The sequence below is a fragment of the Semicossyphus pulcher genome, unplaced genomic scaffold (genome assembly GCF_022749685.1).
Source record: "Semicossyphus pulcher isolate SPU_LCO1_2020_fin unplaced genomic scaffold, fSemPul1.0.p SCAF_10, whole genome shotgun sequence".
Classification (NCBI taxonomy): Eukaryota; Metazoa; Chordata; class Actinopteri; order Labriformes; family Labridae; genus Semicossyphus; species Semicossyphus pulcher.
Window position 1 is genome coordinate 22650300 of NW_027211604.1, and position 24887 is coordinate 22675186.

The 24887-nt window shown below is 39.7% G+C and overlaps 2 protein-coding genes across 2 annotated transcripts in view; both read left to right on the plus strand.

The window, feature by feature from the left end:
• The first annotated feature begins 569 nt into the window (after positions 1-569).
• LOC138602976 (DNA-directed RNA polymerase II subunit RPB1) lies at positions 570-11650 on the plus strand. The gene is made up of 5 exons (XM_069674620.1): positions 570-623; positions 1410-1528; positions 5316-5370; positions 6538-6614; positions 8883-11650. Exons 2-5 carry the CDS (start codon positions 1417-1419, stop codon positions 9464-9466), a joined length of 828 nt encoding a protein of 275 aa, XP_069530721.1. The 5' UTR covers positions 570-623; positions 1410-1416; the 3' UTR covers positions 9467-11650.
• A 2693-nt stretch (positions 11651-14343) lies between these two features.
• vps37d (VPS37D subunit of ESCRT-I) overlaps positions 14344-24887 on the plus strand; it is a 35036-nt gene continuing 24492 nt past the window's right edge. The window contains exons 1-2 of the mRNA XM_069675945.1: positions 14344-14526; positions 22784-22955. Of these exons, the coding sequence (XP_069532046.1) occupies positions 14404-14526; positions 22784-22955 (295 nt within the window). The 5' untranslated portion in view covers positions 14344-14403. The remainder of the gene's footprint in view (positions 14527-22783; positions 22956-24887) is intronic.

Genomic DNA, 24887 nt, shown 5'->3' on the forward strand with positions numbered 1-24887 from the left:
CATAAAATAATATTTTCATTTATTTATTTATATAAATCCCTTAAGACTATGAGCTAAAGAAACCAATGGTAACATCTGTGCTTATATAATAGGAACTGAAAGAGATAGAAATAGAGTAAGAGACAGTGATCGAAAATGAATGTAATGTTCTGTTCCAGCTTTAACAGGAACTGTCAAGATTGACATCATTGGCTAGACTCAATGAAAAATGTATGCACAAAATATGGATCTTGAAATTTTAAACATCACAAAGACTGACCGGAGAGTATCATCTCCACCAAAAAAATATAACCAAGTCTTCAAACAGATGTTTGATGTCTTGTACTTATTTGACTCTGCAAGACACACACGCACACACACACACACACACACACACACACACACACACACACACACACACGTACACACATATGCTGTGGTCACTGAAGCATGGCAGAGGGTTGGGAGGGGAGAGTGCAGTCTCAGCCTTAATGTTTCTTTGGTTTGCAAAGAAAATGAGCAACTTTCATGCAAATACAACACAGGATGAGTGCTGTCTTATCGCCACATCCACTTTTACCATCCTTTCTCTGAGACCTACACACTACTTAACCCATCGTAAAGCCATCAGCTGCTCTCTAAAGGTAAGGCATATTATAAACATTTTAAAATAGAAGTTGTTTTATTGTAAAATAACATTCTGCACTTAATTGAATCATAAAATCAGGGTGTATTATGAAATATTTATTAAAACGTCATTGTATTTTGAATATATTGATATTTTTGTCATTTAATATAACAAAATAAAAGAGAAATTAGTATAAAATGTAATTTTGGGGCATCATTTTAACGGTAAAAGTCACTTGATACTCAATTAAACAGTATTAAACACTTTCATGTTCATCTAAGTCCTTATTCTGAATCAGCAGTGTTTGTTCGACTCGCCATTTTTTGTTGACTTTTGCTAGAAGTTGGCAGGAAGTTGTTGCAAAGGCAGGATGCATGGGTCATGCAGATAAACAGAAAGAAGAGCATTTATATCATTCTGTTTATTGACATACAAGAACATAAAAAAAACTATTAATTTGAAACTGCCCTCTTTTATGTTCATGTCAAGTACAGGCACAAACGTGTCAATATTTTTATGATTGATACCAGCGAAGGAGTTAGACTTCCTCACAAGACAAAAGTCCCTTGTGGTTGTCAAGACGAAGCTTGCTTGATTCTCAGAATGCTAATGTTAATCCCAAAATAACCTTAACACTTAGTCAACGCATAAAAAAGGGAAGTGGTGAATGGTCCTCTTTCCGTCCACAGTGCTGTATACTGAAAAGCAGCAGCCCTTGTTGTCTCTCATGTTGTCCGTGAAGCGTTCATGACAGCTTTAATGCCTTTTTTTCTCCTGTTTAATCTTCTGTCACATCAAACAGGGTGCCCATGGATCTTTGGCGTGACTTCATGTGGTTGTGGGTGATATTTGGGATGATTTTTGTGAGTGTGGTGATCACCATCATCTTCTGTTTCATCAACAATTGCATATCCAGAACAGGTAGGTTGAATCTCTGCTTATGAGAGTTACTGGAAGTGGTTTTATTTGCATAAAATTACCAAAAAATGTGTCCCTCTTTACCTGTTCTTTTGCCAATGTTGTTGTTATGTTGCTCATAATTACCTACCAGTTCAGCCTCACTAGGGCCAGTATTACCAGATTATTAGATAAGATGAGCCTGAGGTTTATTAAACCTAATAGTTGAAGTAAATTACAAAAAACGGCAAAAGTACAGAACTCAGTTGATAAAATAAATAGTATTGGTTTATTTAGTTTTGAGCAAGGTTATTATAGTTAATGAAAACTAACGAAATAACGAAACCTAAATTGTCAAAAACATTTTTGTTAACTGAAATAAAAATAAAAATAAGTCTTTACAAAAAAAATGATAACTAACTGAAACTGTATTGTGAGTTTACAAAACTAAAATGAAATAAAATTATAGCGAAAATGTCCTCATCTTTATCAATTAATTTTATATATATGCCCGTGATCTGCACAGAATTCTTGTGTAGTTAAGATTTACAGTGACAGTCATGGCAGGCTGAAGAGGGAAAAAGTTATTATAAATATTAGCAATGATTTATGATGTTTTGAGTTCTTATTTCACAGTACTTTTTCTGGCCCTTTTGGGTCTCGCCCCTGACAAGTATTCCATATTACAAAAAAACTAAAACTAACACAAAACTAATAAAAACTCAACTAAAACTAAGCATTTAAAAAATAAAAAAAATAGAAACTAAACTAAACAAACAAACTAGCATTGCAAACTAAAGTGAAATTGAAAACAAAAAGTCAAAACTAAATAAAAATAAAAACTGAAGAAAATTTTGAAACTATGGATGAATGGATATAACCTTGGTTTTGAGATATCCAACCATCACCTCTGATAAAATGTGGGTGATTGTGGGTGTTGCTGTTTCTGGGACTGCCTAACCTCTGGATGTGTTGCTGGCAGTGTTATTGAGAACCGCTCATGCGATCAACTTCACACTCGACGCTGCACTCTCTTGGGTCATCTGCTATACAGCTCCAGAGTGTGACGTCATTCGGATAAACGGCTGTCACGATATGTGACGGACAGTCCGACACGCAGAAAGAGATGTTGATACAGGGCCCCCAAATGTCATCAAATTTGTCATTGTCACTCAGAGATCTTATCTTCACGTCTTCCAAAGTGGTTGCAACAGGTTGCACATGATGATATGCATCCCATCCATTAACGTGATTGGCTCTTTAGGTTTGTGATGTCTCAAACCTGCCAATCAGAAAACGTGTTGTACAAAAGTGTTGTGAGTAAACAGTTATCTACTATGGCTAAACAAATATAGAAAAGATCAATGACTAAAGATACAACTTCAAAAGTGAATAAGAAACAAATTTGACGCTCAGATGAAGGCAAACAGTCTAACAAGGAAAGTGACCGTCAGCCAGGAAAATCAAGAGTTAAGACCAGAGCCAACTGTGGATGTCCGGTTATGTGGGACGTATGCGCCCGCAATCGCTTTTTATTGCCTTAAGATACTACCAAATAGAACGAAAATGAGAACTTGAGATTATCACTTTAACAATACAGTATTGTTTATTAAAATGTTGAAAGAGTTATTTTTTTCTGGCTTGATAGAGAAAAAAGCTGATTTGGACAAATTCAAAATGGCAGAATGAATGGCTCTGCCGATGAAAGGCGCCTGGTGCTCCGATCACAACAAGGCCCTAACTCGCTAGCTAGACTCTTCTCCTCAGTAGTCCCCAGGTGGTGGAACGAGCTACCTAACTCCGCAGTCCCTTTCCACCCAGCTCTTTCATGAACACCTCTGCACTTAATGATATTAATGGTATTGACGATGATGATATTGAGAATGTTGTTGGTGTTGATTAGGATATTCATGGCGATGATGATATTGACCTTGTTGATGTTCTTGATGATGGTGCTTTAAAAAAAAAAGTACTTCTTTACGCCCTGTTGGCACCTGTGTCCGATCGCACTTGAAGCAGTTTATTGGCACTTACTGACTTCGTTCTCTCCTGTCTTGATCAGACAGCCAGATGTTCCTTCTTTAATCTTTAGAAATCCCTCCTCTATCCTGGGGTTACTTCCTCTTCTTCTATTTTATTTTCTATTACAAGATACAAAATATTGCAAGCTTTACAGATTATAATGCCTTTAGAGGAACATTTTTGATTTTGTCTTCTGTGTATAAACAAAATTTGTCACATGATCTGACCCCAGCACTGTGAGAAAGTCACAGACTTGGGTGTGAACAGTTCTTCATTGAAACTGCGTCTTTGGTCAAAAGGAGTTCCAAGGAAAAAACGACTGTACAGTCACACATTTTCAGACGTGACTAAAATCAAAATGAAACTGGAGCTTGAGTATACTTAAGGACTTAAACTTGATATTGCTTTTATACAACACTTAAACAAGCGGCAAATAGTAGTAAACATTCTTTTTTGCTCCACCAACTTAACTGAAAATGGACTTTTGTCCAAACAGTCTCCTGCACTCTGTGTCTACACGTTACCACAGATCAGTTTTTTATCATGTACATTTATCTGTATGTTTTAATTTATCATCAACCAGTGAAACAAGAGTCTGCTGTGTGTTTCAGCGGTACCAGCTTGATCACTGTAGACATACACGGTCTGCTGTGATGTTCATTAACAGTATTCAGAACACCTGGCTGAGGCGGAGTGATACACAGAGTGAAAAGTCCCAGTGATGTTGTTCTCTGTATCAGCACTCACGGAATGCCTCTTGTCCAATCAGATTACTTGGTCGGAACTAACTGTTGTAACAATATTTTGCTTACATTTGATAAACAATACATTGATTTTCTCAGGATTAGTACAAGTTAGAATTTATTGCGCTGTATGAAAAGTAGGAAATTTATTTATTTATTTGGGGAAAAATAAAATCTCACATCTGTTAAATATGAGGACAGATAACAGTAACCTTATAGCATAAAGACTGGAAACAAGGGGAAACAGCTAGCCAGGGTCTTATAAAAAAAATATATCATGTTTAAAAATCGATCTATTTAAAAACCTACATACCTAAATCAAAAGTTGCCTAAAATGGAAATACTCTTTTCAAAGTACCGCAAAGTTATACTTGGGTGTGTGCTCTCTGTGTTCAATAAAATGAAGTGAGCAGTACATATAACTTTCATTTTCAATTCCTGGTTCTTTGTTTTTAACCCAGAAAACCAAGAAACTCCACTGTTACCTCACATCTTAAACAGGAAGAGAAACCAAACAGACAGTCAGTGTGACAAGTGTTGCAAGTATTACTGTGATTCTTTCATTGCAAAGTATAATTATAATTGTATGATTTGCTATTATTAGAGGCACCCTCTGGATTTGATTGGCTTAGATGAAACTTTAATGATCCCTGTGGGTAAACTGGGCTGCAGCAGCACGGAGAGGGGCTCAGTGATGGTTAAGTGTATTGATAAATACAGAGCAAATAGAGGGAACACAATTCATAATGATACATAGAGGTAAAATATTTAGATCGTACATATAAAAACATCAATATTGTATTTTGTACATGGAGGCAGCCAATGTGTAAATGTGTTATTTTTCTCTGATTCACTCTGCATTATGTCCTACTTACTGCTTTATTATTATGTGGTCATAAATAAATCCTTCTGTATTTATTTTCATCCTCATTTGTAACAACATGATCTTGCATCATTCTCCTGCTGAGCTGATAATGAATTCAACCACGCTGAGTTTTCTTTTTCCTGTAGCTTAAATTTAACTTCTTTGTGTTGTTTTCCTACAGGCAAACACAGAATGTCAATGCCACATCTTCAGAAAAGACCTGACTTCAACATCAAGTAATTTATCAACTTATTCTGGATTTTTCTCTAATTTGATCCTACCATATTTAAGGAGGCGGTCTTATTAGTTTCTTCCTGAGATGATGAAAAGATTGATACCAAACTCACGTCTGTCCGTTAAAAATGAAGCTACAGAAAACAGTTAGCTTAGCTTAGCTTAGCTTAGCATGCTATAAACATGTGAAAACTTGTTTCTGTCCTAAAAAAGCAAAAGCAAATTACCATGATATATCACTTGTTCCTTTAATCCTTTGAAAATATAAGTGTGAAAACATCATGTAGTGGCTATACAGGGACTATTTGCCTGACTTTGTCAGTGATTAAAGTGGCAAATAAAACCCTGTTTTCACCACTAAAAAACACATTTTTGTCCTTTTAATTTTTTTTTGTGCAGATGAAACAATTAAGGAATCACATGTTGATAAATAAGCTTTATAGATGCTCATCAGCACCTGTTGTAGACTTCTATAGGTCACGTTGTTAATCACATAAAGGCTCAAGACCCACCAAGATAAGACAAGATTTCTCCTTTTCATTTTTAAATGAAAGCAATGCGAACAAGCAAGCGAGAATAAATAATACATATATATATATATATTTTTTTTTTTAAGTTAGGGGTCCTCACAAGAAAAATTCAGAGACATAACCCTCCCATAAAACATATTGAGTAAACACTCAAAGATGAAAAAGTTGTAACATGTTAAAGTTAATGTTATGTTGTTGTTAATGTTAAGTTTCAACAAGTTGGCAGAGACGTGTTACGTTGTCACGACGGAGGGAGTGGTTGGAAATTCGCATAGTGGGCGGGATTAAATGTATTTTGCAGAAAAAACATATCAGACACAATTTATTATTTCAAGCAGAGCATTTTATATGACTTAAAACATGACTGGAGCTGCTCTTTGAGAAGGGAGCTCTTGACGTGGAAAAAGGGGAGTATTGTTACTTTTGGACAGAGCCAAGCTAGCTGTTTCCCATTGTTTCAAGGCTTTATGCTAAGCTAAGCTTACCAGCAAATGGTTGTAGCTTTATATTTGACAGACACATATGTGTGTGGTATCAATCTTCTCATCTAACTCTGGGCAAGATAGCTAATAAGCCTTTTTCTCAAATTGTGGACTGTCCCTTTAAAAAAGATTTTCATTTGTCTTCTTCACCTCACAGCAGCAACAAATACCAAGAAAGGACGTTAAAAGCTGACATCCCACCTTTACCTCCTCGGACACAGTTTCTCACAGCAGGTAAGACTTTGAGGATCTCTGACTGGATTATATGACGCATTACTACTCGTACTACTCGTACACCACATATCGTCCTCTCACATTCACCAAAGTGGAGAACTGCATACAAAACCTAAATCTATCTGCCATTTGACAATAAGCCAAAATCTAAAGGCCTTAGCAAGAGGATTATATCTGTGGCTCACATGAGTTTGTAAAAAAGAAAAACGTGACCACTAATGACAGCAAAATTAGGCAATATGAAGGGCAGCGAAAACCACCCTATGTGCCTGTTTTTCTCTGTAAAACCCAAAAACCTGGACTCAGATCCAGGACAGAACCACATATTCTTATCCAAGCTGTGGTTTCTACACCAAAATTCCTCCATATATTACCAAACACTACATACATAGTTAAGCCAAACGTGAAACGTGCCAGTATTTTTACAAATCAGACCAAAATAAATACACTTTTTTTCTGGCACAGTGATGTGTCCATGTAACTGAAGCAACTCCAAATACCAAAAGCTGTCGCAGCAGTTTTAAAAAAGAAGAGTAGACCTGCTTTCCTGCCATCTTAAAACTTTTCAAAATAAAAAGATGTCGTATATAGCTATTGTTCCCCAGCTAGCAGGGAACGTTCCCATAACATTGGCTAAAGCCCAGTTCAGATCAATGATTTGCAATGAGACTCGATGCAACTGCCAAAAGAATCCCTTGACATGTGATTGTAAACGTTATATAACTGGGACTTTCCCATCAACGCAACGCAAAGCACACAGACACAGCTGACCGTCTCCATAGCAACGACATACCCCACTACTTCTGTGTTAATACTATAACGTTAATATTAGGCCTAGGTTACATGTATTAACTAGCTGGATTTCTGTTCTATAAAAAGAAATGGATGACAGTGACATGCTCGCAATGTTAGTTGTGACACTGATTAATAGACGTCTGGAAAGAGAGGATCTGGAGCCGTCTTAGGCTACTGCAGCGCCAGAGACTGAGTGCTTACGCCAATTTATGCTGTTTCCTGATTGGTTGAAGTGAAATAGCTACATCATTCTGTTCTTAAACTGCATTCGGAGATTTGACAAGTCAAATCTTTTGCAACTCCAGGCAACGGCTTCATACACTCTGTAACTAACCAGTTCACACCGCTGCAATTTTCTCTGCGACATTCTAATCTGTTTTGTTGCGTTGCGAATCATTGATCTGAACTGGGCTTAACATTACCTACAAGTTCTAATTACATTTGAAAGAAAGCATTTTAATCTAATATTCAAAGAACGTCTGAAGGATGTTTATGATTTCAAATAAAGTTCTTGTTGTCAAAACTTAAACAAAACGTTTTAACTGCAACATTCTGAAGATATTTTCAGGATGTTATTGAGGCCTGGGGTGCCAGAATGGCTTTTTATAAAACATTTGCTCAATTTACATAAAAAGAAAGGTAGAACACGCTTACTGCAGCATTCTGAGGATCTTTTCAGGATGTTAGTCCGGCCTGAACTATCAGAAAGCGATTTATAAAATATTCCTGAAATGTGATTTGAACATTCTCACTGCAACGTTCTGAAAATGTTTTCAGAGAACGTTCTCCTGCTATTAAAAGGAACATTCTGGGAACCAGATAAAATCTTCCTGCTCAAAACATTACCAGAACATCACACATAACATTCGCAGAACGTTCTTAGAACAAAACATTTGTAGCTGGGCACTCACTCATCGGCTAAAACCACACCAACAAAATAAAAACCCTTTATTCAGTTACTCTTCAAAAGTAAGAGACAGATTCTGTAAAATAGCTACATTTTTAAACTATCACAATATACACCATTAGCCTTTTAACATTAGCGATCTCATATTCCTCTAAACCTTGAACCTCCTTGGACATAGCCAGGTTAGCTGTTTTACCACACTCTTCTGTCTTTGTGCTAAGCTAATCAAAGCTAACGACTGCTGCAGAGATGAGAGACAGGCCTAATATCTACAGACACTATAAAAATTAAATAGCTTAAATAGACTACAGTCCTTTGGGGTCCTAGGAGAATAGCTAGCATTTTAGGTAACACACGTATAAACATAAAGCATTTTCTCATGAAATCAAATACAATAGCGTACATACGTTCTCATGCTCAACAAGTATTCACACAATAAAACAAACTGCTGTCACACCATCTACTATTGATCAAATCTACCACCAAAACACTATCTATTTAATTTATACGTCCGTGCAAATCTATAATGTGATATAAATCGAATATTGAATATGACATGTTTTCAGACACCCAAAGCTATGAAAATCTGGCTGAGGTACCCGACCCCGAGCAGAGCGTGGCAGACTATGAGGAGTGCACGGCAGACTGTGAGCAGAGCACGCCGGACTACGTGCAGAGCATACCGGACTATGTGCAGTGCACACCAGACTACGAGCAGAGCAAGCCAGGCTATGTGCAGAGCATGCAAGACGCCCAAAGTTATGAAAATCTGGCTGAGGTACCCGAATACGAGCAGAGCACGGTAGACTACGAGCAGAGCACGGCAGACTACGAGCAGAGCAAGCCAGACTATGTGCAGAGCATGCCAGACGCCCAAAGTTATGAAAATCTGGCTGAGGTACCCGACTGCGAGGAGAGCACACCAAACTACGAGCAGAGCACGGCAGACTACGAGCAGAGCACGCATGATTATGAGCAGAGCCTGGACGAACCGTCTGATTATCTGAAGTTGGAGGAGGAAATGGTCCCTCCTCCTCCTCAAACATACCAGGATCCAGATCCAGCTGCAGACGACAGCTCCACAGAGGACTACGATGACATCGGAGGTGCGGAAACCCAGGATGAAGAGGACTACGACGATGTGGGATAAGACTGCGAGGGAACAGGAGGGAGATGATTCTTAAAAACATTTTGGACTTTCTTAACTGTTTGTGAATTTTATTTTACTTCCATTGTAGCTAGCGGTTAGCAGAGATGTGTACTTGAGACTTGGAGACTTGGACTCGAGTCGACTCGAGTCACTGTTTTCATGACTTGCGACTTGACTTGACAAAAAATAGATGACTTGAGACTCGACTTGGACTTGAGGCAGGATGACTCGGATGGGTTGCATGTGTTCATAAGTTTAAATGTTCGCTGTTAAATATAAAATGATACAATTCAATGTTGTCAAGTTCCTCCTCGCTATGGCAACACGCAACATCAAAGCCTCATCAGTCGTACTCGTTACTACTCAATAAGGTCTCAGAGCAGACCATCATCATGGCTGTGTCTGTGCCAAGATAATACAGATACAATTCATTGTCATACTTTTTGAACAGGTTATATAAATTGGCCAATAATATAATTACTAGACAGACCACTAATACCTTGAGACTTACTTGGGATTTGAGCAAAGATTACTTGGTCACAACACTGGCAGTTAGCGATAAGGGACATCCAGCTGACGAGCAACTTGAGAAGAAAGAATGTAGTTGGAGCTGAGATACAATCTCTGTGAGCGGTTTGTTAGCTGCACTTTTATCTATTTATAGAGATTTTAAAAAAGTTAAATTGTCATCAGATAAACACAGATGGGTTCCTGGATGGCAATACGGCTGATGTGTTCTGCCTCAGTTGCTCTCCACACAGACTAGTTTCCTGCATAAAGCCTATTGTAGTTTAAATGCGGTTGGACGATATGACTCGGACTGCAACTGAAACCAGAGCGCTTCCAACACCCAAACTCTCGTTACCTGCCTGCACATTCAACAGAGAGTAGTACAGCTAAGATTTGAACATGGTTTTGTGAAATGTCTGTCACCGCTTGCAAAAAAAACTGTAAAGAAATTGTTCTTTTTCTACCTGGTGGTGGAAGTTTGGTAATAATCTCTATTTACATATCCTGTAAGATAAATCCAGTGAGGAAAGAACACATTGTGCAATTTAAAATGTCAGCTTACAGACTGATTATCTACATTTGTTTTTACAAAGATGTACTTTGAGTTAGCATATAGATTGCATTAGCATAGAATTAGCCTTGATTTTGCATAATGAACGCCCCCGAGAGCTTCTCCTTCAACCAAACCGCCTCCTGTGGTCTGCTTTGTATCTGATGACATTCAGCCCGACTCATGTTTGGAGAATGGTGTTATCTCCTCATGTGGGTTTCTGATTGACTCTGTACCACTTTTAAAAAGCCGACATTTTGGTTTGTCATAGCAGGAAAAGCACATGTGTAACTGGTAGTTACAGGGTCCTCTCATTGTGCATGCTTGGACCGAGCCATTGTCAACAAAAGTGGTATTTTTAAGAAAAATAGCTTATTTCTTTCTTTTAAAAAACATAAAGCCAGGGCAATATGTCAGTGCTCAAAACAACATTTTAATATAATCTTTAGTTAACAATGAATAATGTATGCTCTCTTATTGGATGTAATTTCCCCCTGAGGCTTGTCCTGTTTCTTTAGCCTCTTGTTCTCTTAAGTTGGTTAAAATGATTTAGAATTTTGTAGCAGTACTCAAGATCCTTTAGGCCCTGTGAGTTTACTTATCAGAATTGCTTGTGCTGTAAGATATTAAAGCTTTTAAATTATGCAAAGGGGGTATGGGTATCTCTGGTTATTGCACAGATCATAAGAGAGGAAACTGCACTGTCAGATTTGGGCCTGCCCTCAGATGAATCTCAGAGTATGAAGCTAGTCCTAGTCACACAGAAATTATCCATGACCTATCCATACCTCTGTACATGGTTGCTGATTTAACCGCTGAGCCATATGTAGATTTTTTTAGTTTGGCTGTACACATACACAAAATAAAATCACAATCTGGGGAATTTAGGCATTCAGTAGCTTACAAGACATATGACATCACACATCTGTCAGACACACCCCTTAAGCCCGTAGGAAAATAATAAAATTACAGACAAAATAAAATTAAAATAAAGGCTATTAAAATTACAACTATACACTGGAACATTGAGAAGAGGCCGTATGGAGGTAGTGCAAATATAAACATGATGTGTAGCATTAGTGCAAACACAGTACAGTGAAAATGTGCATAAGGATTTATAACCATTAAAATGTGAGTCATAATGCTTTAAGTCCTGGTGTAAATTCACTTTTTAGTCTGTGTGTTGATTGCTTCCCACTTGCCATCATCAAGAGAGATGTACAGTCTTATGTCCAGGGGGACGACAGAGTTCCTGAGTCTGTCTGGTGCTGTGCAGAGGGTGGTGGGCGTTGTCCAGGATGGATAATAGTTTATCCAGGGTCCTTCTCTCCGCCACGGTCACCAGTGAGTCCAGCTCTGTGCCCACTACAGAGCCAGCCCTCCTCCCCAGTCTGTCCAGCCACGCATGACAAAGAGACCCATTTTTAATTGTGACCTTTTGTCATACATGAGTCAGAAGGGGAAAGATTGTAATGTGAATGGCTTCCTCCTAAATTTAAGTATGTCAAAGTTTACTTCTAACCATATCTGCCACTGCCAATGTGAGTAAAAATATCAGATTTTGCCAACGTTTGCCTGCAGTCTGAATGTAGCCTTTGTGTTAAAGTCCACTGGGTCTGCTCTAACCGACACATTTTTCCCAATCCACAAAATAGAGCAAGCGCCTTGTCCAGTGAAACCGGAGTTTATGTATCTTACCACACTTTGGCAACAAACTGCAGCAACAGTCTGCAGAAGTGGTGATGCGAGTCTCCTGCTGCAGACTGTACAGTAAGAAACCAAACCTGAGCTCGTTTCCTGACTGCAAAAAGTAAAAGTACCAATACTACAGTGTCAAACTGACATGGCTGAATGAATGGCTGTTGTGACTCATTGATTGTAAAAATGACATTATTTGATTGTTAATAATGATGCATGGGTAGTAATGAGCATTTTACTCTCAGAAAAATTGATAAAAAATCATCTTAAATTACAAATAAATAGTACAAAGTACAATATTTGTATCTCTCAAATAATACTTGAGTACAGTTCTTGAGTAAACTGCTCAGTTAGCCCCCCATTTTCCTTCTTAAAATAAATCTGTGTTTCCATAACATTTCCGGAGGCCCTGAGCAGAATGTGATCCCCCAAGATTAAATTTGCCTTAGTAACCTACATCTTTTTTCCACACTGGTTGTCTTGGTGTCCCCCTGGTGGCAGCAGGGCCCTGAGCAGCCTTTCAGTCAGCTTAGTCTTGTTTATGCCTCAGGCCAACCATGCTGAGTCCAGATATTAGACTGCAGACTGTGCAAAAAAACTCCAAAAAAATCCTTTGCACTTTGTTTATGAAAAATGCCCTGAGCCCGATAGTTTGCTGACCTACATACATCTAATAATCCCACACACAAACCACATAATAATATCTTGTCAGTAATCAGTCACAGCCTAACTTTGTCCTGACAGGTTTAATGGATAAAAGTGGGTTTGGATTCTTGGACTGCCAAAAAGCTGTTTTGGGTTTAGTGAACTCATGGTACTCTTCAATGAAGGCCAAAAAAGGCATAAGAAGTAGGTGAAAGTCTTTCAGAAATTTGGGCTCAAAACTGCCAAAACACATGAAGTTAAACCATGTCAGTGCACCTTTAAGAGAGTTGTATTGTGCTTTTTACTCCATGGCATTTATCCGGCAGCTTGGCATGCTCTCATTTTTAATAATGTTGCAAGTAAAATTAAAACTGAATAAAACAACTGAAAAAAAATTAATATAATTCAAAGTAAAAACAAAAACAAAACCCAGGCAATTAAGTTTTGACAAATTTTCACATTTCTATTTATTTACATTTATTTAAGTAACATTATTGATGCAACAACTTTATTTGTAATAGAGCTTTTTTATATTGTGGTCTTGGTATGCTATTTTTCTCAAGTAAAGGATCTGAATACTTCCTCCACAGCTGGTCGTGACCATTACTTATTAATGATTGGCTTGTGAGTACTTAATTGTTGAAGGTGCTTGAAACAGACCAAAAGTACTGTCAGAAAAATAATATTGGGGTATAGATCTTTTTCTATCATTAAAAAAATACTTGTTTCCTGTTGTGACAAATCTGATATGGGGTAATGAGCCTTTGAAGATTTGACGAAGTTTATGCTACAACTTGGCCAACATATTAGTAACTGAATGCCTCACAGACCCTCTTTTTATAATTTTATTAATTAATTTTAATGTCTTTATGTTAAAGATCCTGTGAGGAACTTTCACTTTGTGTTGATTTTGGTGCCCCCTGTGGACAAAGCAGTACTTATCTCTTTGAGGATTTTGTCCTCTACATGCTTAAGTGGTGGTTTTTGACAAAACATCGTATCCTGCTTTCTTTAACAGTCACATGTATCACTCCCTTTAAATTTTGCCCTGGAAAATGTAAACAAAGGCACCATGCAGTTAATCGCTTCATCTGACACCCAACCCAGTCAGCAGTTTCAGGCATTTAAAATAACTATATAGAAATAATCAATCTTGTCGCTGATGGTCTGGTTTACTTTTGTAGCTCATATAGACTAATCAGAATAAATTTCAGTTTGTTTCATGACCAGCTACTTGGTGCTACTTGGTATTCCCTTACGTCACTTAATGATCTTAAAATAGTGATCAAGTGCAGTATTTGCGTACATGTACATGGTAACTTTCCACCTTATCAAATACTGTTTCGAACAGAGAAGGGAAGTTTGTTTTATTTTGAAGGTGTTGGCAGGAAGTGTTACGGTTGACGGTTGGTGTGTGTGCGTTGACGCTGCATGCGGAGCTGATCGCATCGCATTCCGATGTGAGCGAGATGTAACCGCTGTGCGGACTTTGTATGTCTCCAAACCGTCTTCAGCCGCAATTTGAAGGAATAAAATGTCCAACATGATGGAGCCGAACACTTGTCCGGACGGTTACAGGGCTTTAAGCGCCAGTGAGCTGAGCGAGCTTTTACAAAACGACGACAAAATGGACCAAATCATTCGGCTCAATGAGAAGGTAGGTATCCTCTGTTTCCCCAAGGAAACCAAAGTGCCGTAAGGAATTTTCGCCATATTAACGCTTTGTTAAACCTCTTCTGTTGTCTTTAACGATGTGGTTTCGTCGTTTTCCCGCTGTATTTTTTTTCGTATCTGAAAATTAACGTTTTGGGGTTTTATTGTCATTCACATTTAATGTGTAACGCAAATCCGCTTTACATGGCTCATCGATTGTCTGCGTGGCGAGTGGTCGGATTTCCAATGTGTGTCCGTAAACCCCGGTCTCCTAATATCTGCGTTGAATAATTAGTTGCTGAAGCCAAGACAAAACACAAAGAAATATACTGTTCAAGTAATTATTTTATCTCAGAAGCGTTCCTATCGCGCAGAAACATCATCTTGAGGTGTTGAGACCCCAAACGCGCCGTTATGTGGCTTCAGTCCTCACGCCGAACCTCCTTTTTAAAACCTTGAAATGTAGTATTTCTTCATCCGTCAGAGGTCCTACACAGATGTAGAAGACTACTGTTGGAAAGATTACAGTTATCATTACATTCTCATTAATTCGGCGTTATTTTAGCATATATAGCAACACTTATTTGAATTAAAATACAACTTTTACAGCTGGTCATCCTCAGTCCTGTCCCCCTTGGAGAGCAGAGTTCATTCGGTATAAAAGTGTACTTTCACTGCAGTAAGTTGCGCCTAAATGTAGTGTATTTATGCCGAATTTAGCAGTCGTCTATAACGATCAGACATATCATTATGAGCATTCTGTCATGATTGTAGCTTGGCGTGTAAACATGGCAAAATAATAAGTTTGGATTTTTAAAGGGAATTCCACGTGCCTCATTCTTCAAGACACACAGGCACGTTTCGGGGCTACAGTGTGACCTTTCTGACGTAAAGCAATACCACATCACACTCTCTATAACTCTCTCACACGCACACGCACAGAAACAAGGTGGTCCAGTACTTCCCAAACTTTTTCATGGGCCCCATTTTGATGAGGTTTGCCTTGGGGGGTGTTCAAACAGAAAAGACTCTCAGTCAGGATTCAGCAGGCTATAGAATTGCATTGCCCTCACAGCCACGGGTGGAGTGATAACAACAGTGTGTGCAGTGAAACATAACCAGGGTGGGATAGTCATGTTCTCATTGTGATTGTGCTAACACCCAAGGAGTTTAATATTCAAAAAATTCAACTGTTTTTGTTATTGGACCCCCACTTTGAGAACCCCAGGGCTGGATCATATTGCAGCTTTCTGCTACACTCTTCCTCCTTGATTTTATTAATGTGCCAAAAAAAAGCGGAATGTTTTGTAATTTTGCTTAGAAACAAAGAATACATCATACTTATTTTGACCTGTTGTGGGCGAAAGGATGTGACATTTGAAACCTGGCTCTCTGAACAAAATGGGATGATGGAGCTAAAGTGGTTGAATCTCACCAAGAGGTCATACAATTCCCCCTCTGGGAGCAGAGCAGATTACGCAAATCCACAATCCAGACAGCTTGGGGGTGTTTTTTAGCATTTATCTGTCATTAACTAATAATACAGACCATGTGTTTCCAGAGGACATTAATCCTATAAAGTAGTCTGATTTTCTCTTGATGGTGTATATATAAAAACATGTACTGTATTTTCATCATGGCCGACTGGTTTCCCATCTCTCATCTCCATATGAGCTCTGGGAGCACTACGCTTCATTAATCTCATGTTAATGATGGATGTTATGTAAACCACTGTGGTTAATTCATACAGATTCATAAGCATAATCATTGGTGCACTTTTTTCATCTTCTCATTAAGAACAAACCTTACACCGAGCTCAAATCTACAGTGACGGAAAAATAGGAGACCTTTGTAGCCTTAGATGCTCTGCAGCTGCAGAACCATTATCATGCCACGCCAAACCCTGCTAGCTAAAATAGTGAAACATCAATCTGCTGGCATCAAATGAAAAGGAGGATGAAAGGGTAATTTGACTCTGGATTGATAAACAGCATCAGGCTAAGTCAAGAGGAAGCCGCTGCCAAGGACCTCCCAATAGGTGATGCATGTAGTAGTGTTAATGCAGCGTGGAGCTATCATATTGGTTTATTTATTTATTTACCTGTGCGGTAAGTCCTGTGTTGATGAGATGCAGGTGAATTTACTTGTAATAGTTTGTTGTGGTGCTCTTGGCCAGTGTTCTTTAGGTTACTGTAGATCCTGAATGCTGTTGAGATGCAGTTGAATGTTTGTCTCAGTTACTGTGTTGTTGCGATCAGGTTATAGAGTTGAATTGCTGTCACAGCACATGTTGGAGTTAACTATGTGTATGTGCGCTGTAATTCCTGATGGTGCTATCAGGCTGATCCAGAAGAAAATTGCTGGGGCCAAATTTTGTTTCTATGCTGTAAACAGCTGCGTACTGCATCCTGAAACCTCACTGTAGCCCCTTTTCACACAAGCACTGCACTCCTCAACATGTCCAGACATTACCCAGAGGGTCTGCATGGGTGAACACTGATGCCTGAATCTGTATATTGTCTGAGTGAGCCAATGTGTGCACACAGAATGGTATTGTTCAGAGCATCCACAACGAGCGAGTGGGCAAGTTGATGACGTTTACGTTTTACGTCTATACTGCACGCCTCTATTTTGCTTTTCACTCTTTCATTGAAATTTCAGATATGTCCATGTACATGTTGTAGTGATATCAGCGCAAAAACATCAGACGGATGTGTCTTGCTGTACCCAGGTGCCACCTTTCATCTAAACCAAAGTGAATATTTCCGGTAGTTGAGAACACTTTGTGCTACATGTGTGAAAGGTTTTGTTTGAACAATGTCTTGACTTGAGTCTCAGGACTTTTACGGAGGTCAAATGTAAAAATGTTTTATGAGCTATACCCTTTTCCCACCGAACTTAGCGCGCAGACGCAGGTTTTTCAGACCCGGGAAGACCTGCGTATAGATGCCAATTGTCTCGGTTCCCATTGCCAGTGAAGTGTCCTGCTTTTGGTCTTTATAGTATCTATTCCTCATTCAGTCTACGTATCAAACTCGGCGCAGACGAATTTGGAACGATGTTCGAGCGCTGCTATGACGAAGACGGGTGGAATTTGTAGCTGAGATGACAAGGAGTCGCAGTAGTTACTGACGGAGCATAGCATCACGCCGGAAAGGGGTAGGAGATTAGCGCGTCAAACCGGGTTTTGTGTTCCCGTCAATGCCGATCGGAGCCGAGGCGATAATTACCCCGGTCTACTGCAGAGTCATTTGACCCGGGTCTGCATGCCGATTGGAACCTTTCCCATTAAGCAAAAAAGCCGCATGTTAGCAGGTTTTTTGACCAGTGGGAAAGCGGCCATAATGAACCAAATCTGGAACAGGTTTGGAAATCAACAACATATGGAATCAAGCTATAAAGCTCTGTCAAGCTAAAAGGAATTATGGGCCCTAAGAGACACAGCTTTTATATTACACATGATCCATTATTTTTAGAAAATATTTCAGTCATTTCAGCGTACACTTACTTCAAATGGTCCAAAAAGAGTTATGAAGCTCGCTTTCCAAAGGACACTCGCAGTTCATATCTCTTGTTTTCTCTCAGTTGCATACAGGCCTGGTGTTACATGAAGAATTGTATTGCTCAGAAAAGAGACTTTGCACCCCATCAATTTCATCACAGACTGAATCTTAAATTGGTGGCTTTGGACTGCAAAAGCCTAATTAAGCTTGGGCCTCATTTAAGATAAAAGAGCAACACCTATTTACTGCATTTCAAGTGGTCAGACATGTTGAACCACAGAAAACAACAGTGCTGCTCCTTGTTTTATACAGAGCAGAATTTCTGACTCTTAAGTGCTCCCCGAGTGTCATTTGTCTGGGAGGGTAAACACTGTCAGGGCAGTTTTACAGTCCATATATCAAATCACAAAAAACACTCCCTCCCTGAAGTCTGCAGCAATTGTTTGATAAACGGGGCGGACTAATCTAAGCAGGAAATGGATTGTCCACTATGATTCCTGTTTAAAGAAAGCGGGGCGTATGATTGGGCTGTTAAGTCTGAATGGAGCTGTGTTATCTTTATTCTCGCAGGACATTTTTTCACAATGAATAGCAGTTCTGTGGTATCTCTTTCTGCACTCACACAAACCTTCTTTTTACTACAAGGCACATTCTGAACATTCCTCTGAACTCGGGACTCTTACATCCTTTTGATGACCCGTAAAATGTGAGACAGATGCGGCGTACAACACCGGACTGAATGATTCGGCCTTCAGGCTTGAAGTGAGTGTCTGTTGAAAGAAAGCAATCGAGCAAGAAAAGTATCCGGCTGGGCAGAGTCACAGGAAAGTAGGGACGGATATAAGAGTCAGAGAGCATTCAGATTTTTTGCAGTGTGAATCTCACAAAGTGGCATTGTGTCAGTGTCTCAGACACCGACCGTTTCCTTACAACAGTGCTGTGATAGTCTTGTTCGGCAGGACTTAAAGGGAGTGGCTTTTATTTTAATAATTCATGGTTTTCCTTTGGTCTGTGACAGTGATTTCCCACCCTTCCCCCTCTACACAAACCCCACCACAGTCTCTCAACCCCCCGCAGCATGACAACTGCATTAAACATCCTCGCTGAAACCATAAACATGCAGAATTATGACCTTTTACCATACATACTTTCTTATGGTGTGTTCAGACCAAAGCAAAGCAAAATTTTGGATAGTGTTTCTCTTACGAATTTGACCTCAGTAGTATTTGTGTTTCTTACTGTTAGTAAGGCAAGACCTGCAAATATTGGCCATTAAAACTATGATGGAAAACTGGTTCATAACATCATCTGGAGGCACACACAACTCGATTAAATTAACCGCCTTCCCAAGGCACAGTGTCTGAATAGACCTTATAAACCACCGCTTCCAGCTATTTGAGGCCAACCATTGCCCAGTTTGACGACTCTTGGCTCTGTACTAGAATTTCTCAGATGGAGCGCCTGTCCATCTGCCTCCTGTGAGTGACAGTTTCACTGTAACTACCAAGCTGCAATTTGGTTTACTACAGCGATAAAAGAATTAGCTGGTATTTAATTGCTATAAACTGGTTAAGTACATGTACCTTCAAATAGCACTTAATTAAAAAACATTTCACGCACATTCAGCTCAGCAGGTGAGTGATCACAGCAGCATGTTATAATGTTGGAAACAACAATACAAGCCTGAGTGAAGGCAAAAGAAAGCCAGCCAAGCCATTGAAATCAATTCATGATATAGGACAAAAGTTGTGAAGGCACACATTGTCAATAGGAATTGGTAGCCATTGAGTTGAATTATGCATAAACAGAGTGATTATTAAAGACCAGTAATCCATCTAAAAGACTCAAGGATTGTTTGCGTTGGATTTTTTCTGGCTTTGAACACTCACTGTCAAATCCATTTTTTTAAAGGCATCCTACTTAAACTTGAAAACAGCTGCTTTTTGTCCCAAAAGGCTTTGACTTTTAAAAAAAATGATTGCTGTTTTTCAGACATAAATAATTCTGTTTCAAAGAATAACCTACTTTTTAAGTCATTAAATCGTATGAAGCAGTTGAGTGTTTATAATGATTGGTGTCTCCTTTGAAAATGAAAGTGTATCTCTTACAGACTACTTTAAATTGGAAAAAGACACATTTTCATCTTGTATGTCCAAGCCTTTCAAATTAGTATTAATATTGGCGCTGCTGGTCCAAATACACTTACACAACACCACTTTCAGTTTTCCACAAAGCCTAGCAACTACCAAAGCAAGACACCACAATACCAATTTGAACCCAAGAAATATAAAGTTAAGTTGTAAAATTGTTACTTACTAACCTAAAAAATGGCAACCGAGTGTGAACTTGGATCTAGAGCGCTCATCATCGAGTGAATTCCCATCCAAGGTTCACTTTTGGTTTTTATAACTCTCTGTTTTGGCCTTCTTTGCCACCTCCATCAAGGGAGCTCCGTTTTCTTCGCCCAAAATACTTTGTCCTTCGGTTTTTCCACCGTCCCACCATTCCTGCAACAATAAATATTTTTCATTGAAAATTGAAAGGGTATCATTTTTCAATAGCCATTACATTGTCTTATCACCGGTCACTCTGTAATGATACCAAAAGCAAAACACTTGTATATTGTCTGACAAGGTGGCCATGTGGGTTTGAAATATTGTGCCTGAGACTTGTGCCCTTATCACAGCTTTTATTCCACGCTGTTTGTCTGTTTGGGCTCTGTAGAAGTCAAAGTGTAGTTTGACTTATGGATGGTGATGGTTGTTTTAGAAGCAGGCCCGTGACTGATAGGACACCAGTGCTGTTCCTAGATCTGGATTTGATGGAGACAGGTGACTGATAGAGCCCCTTCCCTCCATCAGCAGGTGCTGTCGAGGTGCCCCTGAGCAGGACACCTCACCTTCAGGTGATTCAGTGTCTTGTGCAGCCTCCATTAGCAGTAGAAGATAAAGCGATTGTATCATGCCGCTCCCTGTGGCTTTCAAATACACTGAAAGCTCTCTCAGCTGAGCCCAGATATCCCCTCCAAACTCTGGGTTCATTCAGGGCAACATAGACTTATGTAGCTGTCCAACACAAGAACCACTGGGACTTTATTTCAACAGTTTATTTGCGAGGCACCAACACAACTTTTCTACAAGTGAAGACAACAGAGCATTCACAGGGTCTGTCTTGCATGAACAGAAAGTCATGAAAATCAACATGGTCCCTAAAGTACACTGTAGTGTTGACAGCTACACAGCAGCCTTACCACACGTTTGATAAACTGTCTTCTAATTAAGAGATTGCATGAAAGTAAAGGAAACTTTAGCTCCAAAACTTTAAAGGAGACATCGTAAGACACTTGTCAAAGTAGCTTCATGTCACATATATTATATGACTAAAGTTGACGTTTTTTTAATGTCTTTCTTTGTCCGATCAACACTTGAAACCCACATACAATGATACAATACAATACAATACAATGATACCCCTTACAATGATACTAAATAAATAGTCACATTAAAAGTCAGGGACCACAGACGGTTTGGAGATGTTTTTTGAAGGATGACCTCAATTTCAAAATAGATGAATATTAATTTTCTGCAAACTCTAGTACAGAGAAAAATACTCAAGTTCACAAGTTCACAGTGAGAAAAATGCCAAAATAGGAAAGCATCCAGTTTGAACAATAATACAAGCCCATTGTGTCCTCTTAAAGCAGCGAACATTACCTTCAGTGGAAAAGTAATCAAATTCTACATAAATGATATTTGATTCCTTTTAATTATATAAACAATACATTAGAAAGTACGAAAAATTATGAAGAAAGAGTCCACGTAAACCCTTCAAAATAAAAGTCTCCTCCTTATGTTGATGTATATTGTGGGAATGTTTAATGTCCTGTGTCCATTCTGTTAAGGCAACAGCATACAACCAGGTGTACCACACACATGATAGACTGAAGCCTTATTCGCACAGGACTAGTCTTACCTGGGGACCTCATGTGATTTAGAAATGGCCCCCTCACTGTGTTTCGTGCGGAGCATTTGCATGGGATAAGGAAAGTCTGTATTTTACAATTATCAACACATATGGTTGAAAATTTCAAGGCTATTGCGTGCGTAAAGGACACTGGACATTTATGTCAGTTGTGTTAATATCTGTGGTCATGAATGTCGGTGGCACAGGTAGTTATGTTTAAGGATTAAAATAAATCTAGCTTTTTTTTTCCGTGAGTGTGTTAGTGCTTGTGTTTCTGCGTGTATTAGAGAGAGTGAGTGCGCATGATGGAGAGTTTGGGGTTGGTCTTGAGGTGGAGTTTTTGGCCTGCAGTGCTCGAGCAGGAATCTCCCTGAGGAGAAGCAAGCGTGTGTGGAGGAGGTAGCGCTGAGCTTTTCCTCGTCTTCTGGCATCACCAGACTGATTTGGACATTCTGAAAGGACTATAAAGGTTTCAGGAGAAGAGATGTGGCGCCGGGTCCGCTAAAGGCATAACGTTATTATTAATATATGTTAGCACCAAAGGCGTTTATATTGAGCCTGTTGAGAGATAGAAAAACGTTCCTTGTTGGCATGCATGTCATCCATCTCATTGTCCTTCGAGATTTCACTCTTGTGTTTGGTTTGAGTTTGCTCTTTCCTAACAAGTGTATGTGATACGTATAGTAAAGTAAAGTAAACTAATCCTTGGCCAAGTCCAAGTACCATAAACAAGTGCCTCAGAATCACAGCAGTCAACAACTATACAACATGTGTTTACTTTGAACTTATGTTCAGTTTCAGGACCTTCAGGTGGAGAGGGAGATGCTGCTGACCTCCAACCGGAGCCTAGCCGAGGAGAGCCTCGCCCGACGACCCCGTCTCTGTAACGGCAAACTCCAACTGGCAGAGAAATACCGGGAACTCTCCAACCTGGCAACCACATGCTGGGAAAAACAGAGTCAGCTTGGTGAGTCTACCCCTACATTGAGAGACAATGAGTCTGACGGACAGGGTGGAGGAAGGGGGGGGCTGTTTCTTATTTCACATTGGACGCCAGGGGACAATCACCGTCGAGTCATAAGTCAGGAGGAGTGTGGTTGTGATGACAAGGTCGCGGGTTCAGATTCCAGGACTAGATGGTAAATATGGACTTGCTAAGTGGAAGTGAGGCCCTGAAAAGGTCGACACTGCTGCCATTTTTCTGATGGACAGCTTTGTATATGACCTTAAACAGCTAAAGTTTGTTGTAGGCTTCATTCACTAAAACATCCACAGAGCCGTCATGAAGATTTATGTAGATTTAAGCAAAACAAACCAAAAGAAGCAATCGCAGAACAAAAGGTTGCTTCCTAACCACTTAAGGTTAGAACTAATTATACGTGATATCCCACGGTGGCTCCTCTTTGTCTCACCTTGTAATTGCAGCAAGATCTGCAGCGTTTACCGCTCGCTTTGAGACATAGAAAGCAGAATGAATCTCTTTTGACTCGCTGTGACTGTCTCGCGGCTTCTGAGAGTGAGGGAAGTTTCACATCAGAGTAGAGAAAAAGGCGTCAGAGTGTCAGCGAGACGAGCCTTCAACCGCTCAGCGAAAGCCTCGGCATGACTGCAGTTTGGTCATGGGAACGAAATGGAGCATATCAAATGCCAGCAGGAAGCTTGCAGCAGTTGTCAAGGAATTTTCGGGGGTGAAAGGGGCCTTGTCTTTGTTTAGGCAAGTCATGCTTATGACGGGGCAGCACCAGAGGATGTCTTTTTAAGCCTCAAGCCCCTAAATTTTAAGCCTCATGGGCAGGCTTTAGAAATTCCTCCTGTGTCAGAGCCATGCCAAGAGCAGGTGATAAAATAAATCCCGCTGCATTAATTTCCAGAGGTAATGTCAACCGCTGCTTATTTATAACTCCTGTGTGGAGGCTTTTAGTGAGCAGGCCAAGTGCTCGGTTCACCCTAATGAAACTGCAATGCCAGATTTGTGCTACAACCTCAGCTGCCGGCCAGTGATGGAAGTTGGGAGGAATGTTAAACTTCCTCTCAATGTGTGCGCATTACACAGATGCGATCCCACCTCCCCAGCGAAGCAGGATGGGTGGGGGTCCGTCCTTCCTCTGCAAAACATCTGACTCTCATTTGCTGCAACAAGGGAACGGGGTGAGAGAGATGAATGAGGAGGGTTTTTCTTTAGCAGAGTGATCATAGCAGAGACAAACTGTGGCGTGGATCGAGGCGGACAGCTGTATTGTTTAATACATCCTGCTGCTCTCTGGACCAGAGAAAGCTGGCAGAGTGTGTTGTGGTCGTGGTCCCCAGGTGGACCAGAAACCTTGAGTGTTTTGTAAATTCAACTTTCTCACAACTATTATTGGCATCTGTTTGTTTCCCAGTGCTTCCTTCTGCTCCCAGTTTCAAATCACTGGCACTGACTTTTACGAGTTTGAGATAAAAGATGAACCCTTTCAAACACACCTTCACACACAGGTGACCCTTTTCTTTTAAAGCCCACCTGTCTATGCAGTTCATGCTATTCTTTTGTTTTGCCAAATCCCACATCCGGGTAATTCATGCCAGGATTATATTTAGTGACCACGCTCACACAATGAGTCCCAGGTGTTTTTAAGGCTGTCAGTTTTCCCCTCTGCAGGATCATGAGGGAAACTACATCAAACGCTCTGTTGCACTTATGCCTTAGCCTTAGTGTGGTTAAGCAATAGAAGGTTTTTGGTGGTTTGCATGCTCTCAGACTCAGAACCAAGACCATTTTCTTTCTCTAACCTTAACCAAGGCTTTTAATTGCAGAAATGTAACCTTAAAAATGCTGAAATACTGCTTCTGTTGCTGTGGACAATGAGATATTGTTTTGCAAACAGAGCATGTGAGTGGAAGGGGGCCAAAGCGAGTCGGC

What these genes read in the sequence shown, in the direction of transcription:
- LOC138602976 (XM_069674620.1), top strand. Translation starts at nt 1,417, where the DNA reads ATGGATCTTTGGCGTGACTTCATGTGGTTGTGGGTGATATTTGGGATG. An exon ending in CAATTGCATATCCAGAACAG is followed by an intron (nt 1,529 to 5,315) that starts GTAGGTTGAATC and finishes GTTTTCCTACAG; the next exon opens with GCAAACACAGAATGTCAATG. An exon ending in GACACAGTTTCTCACAGCAG is followed by an intron (nt 6,615 to 8,882) that starts GTAAGACTTTGA and finishes ACATGTTTTCAG; the next exon opens with ACACCCAAAGCTATGAAAAT.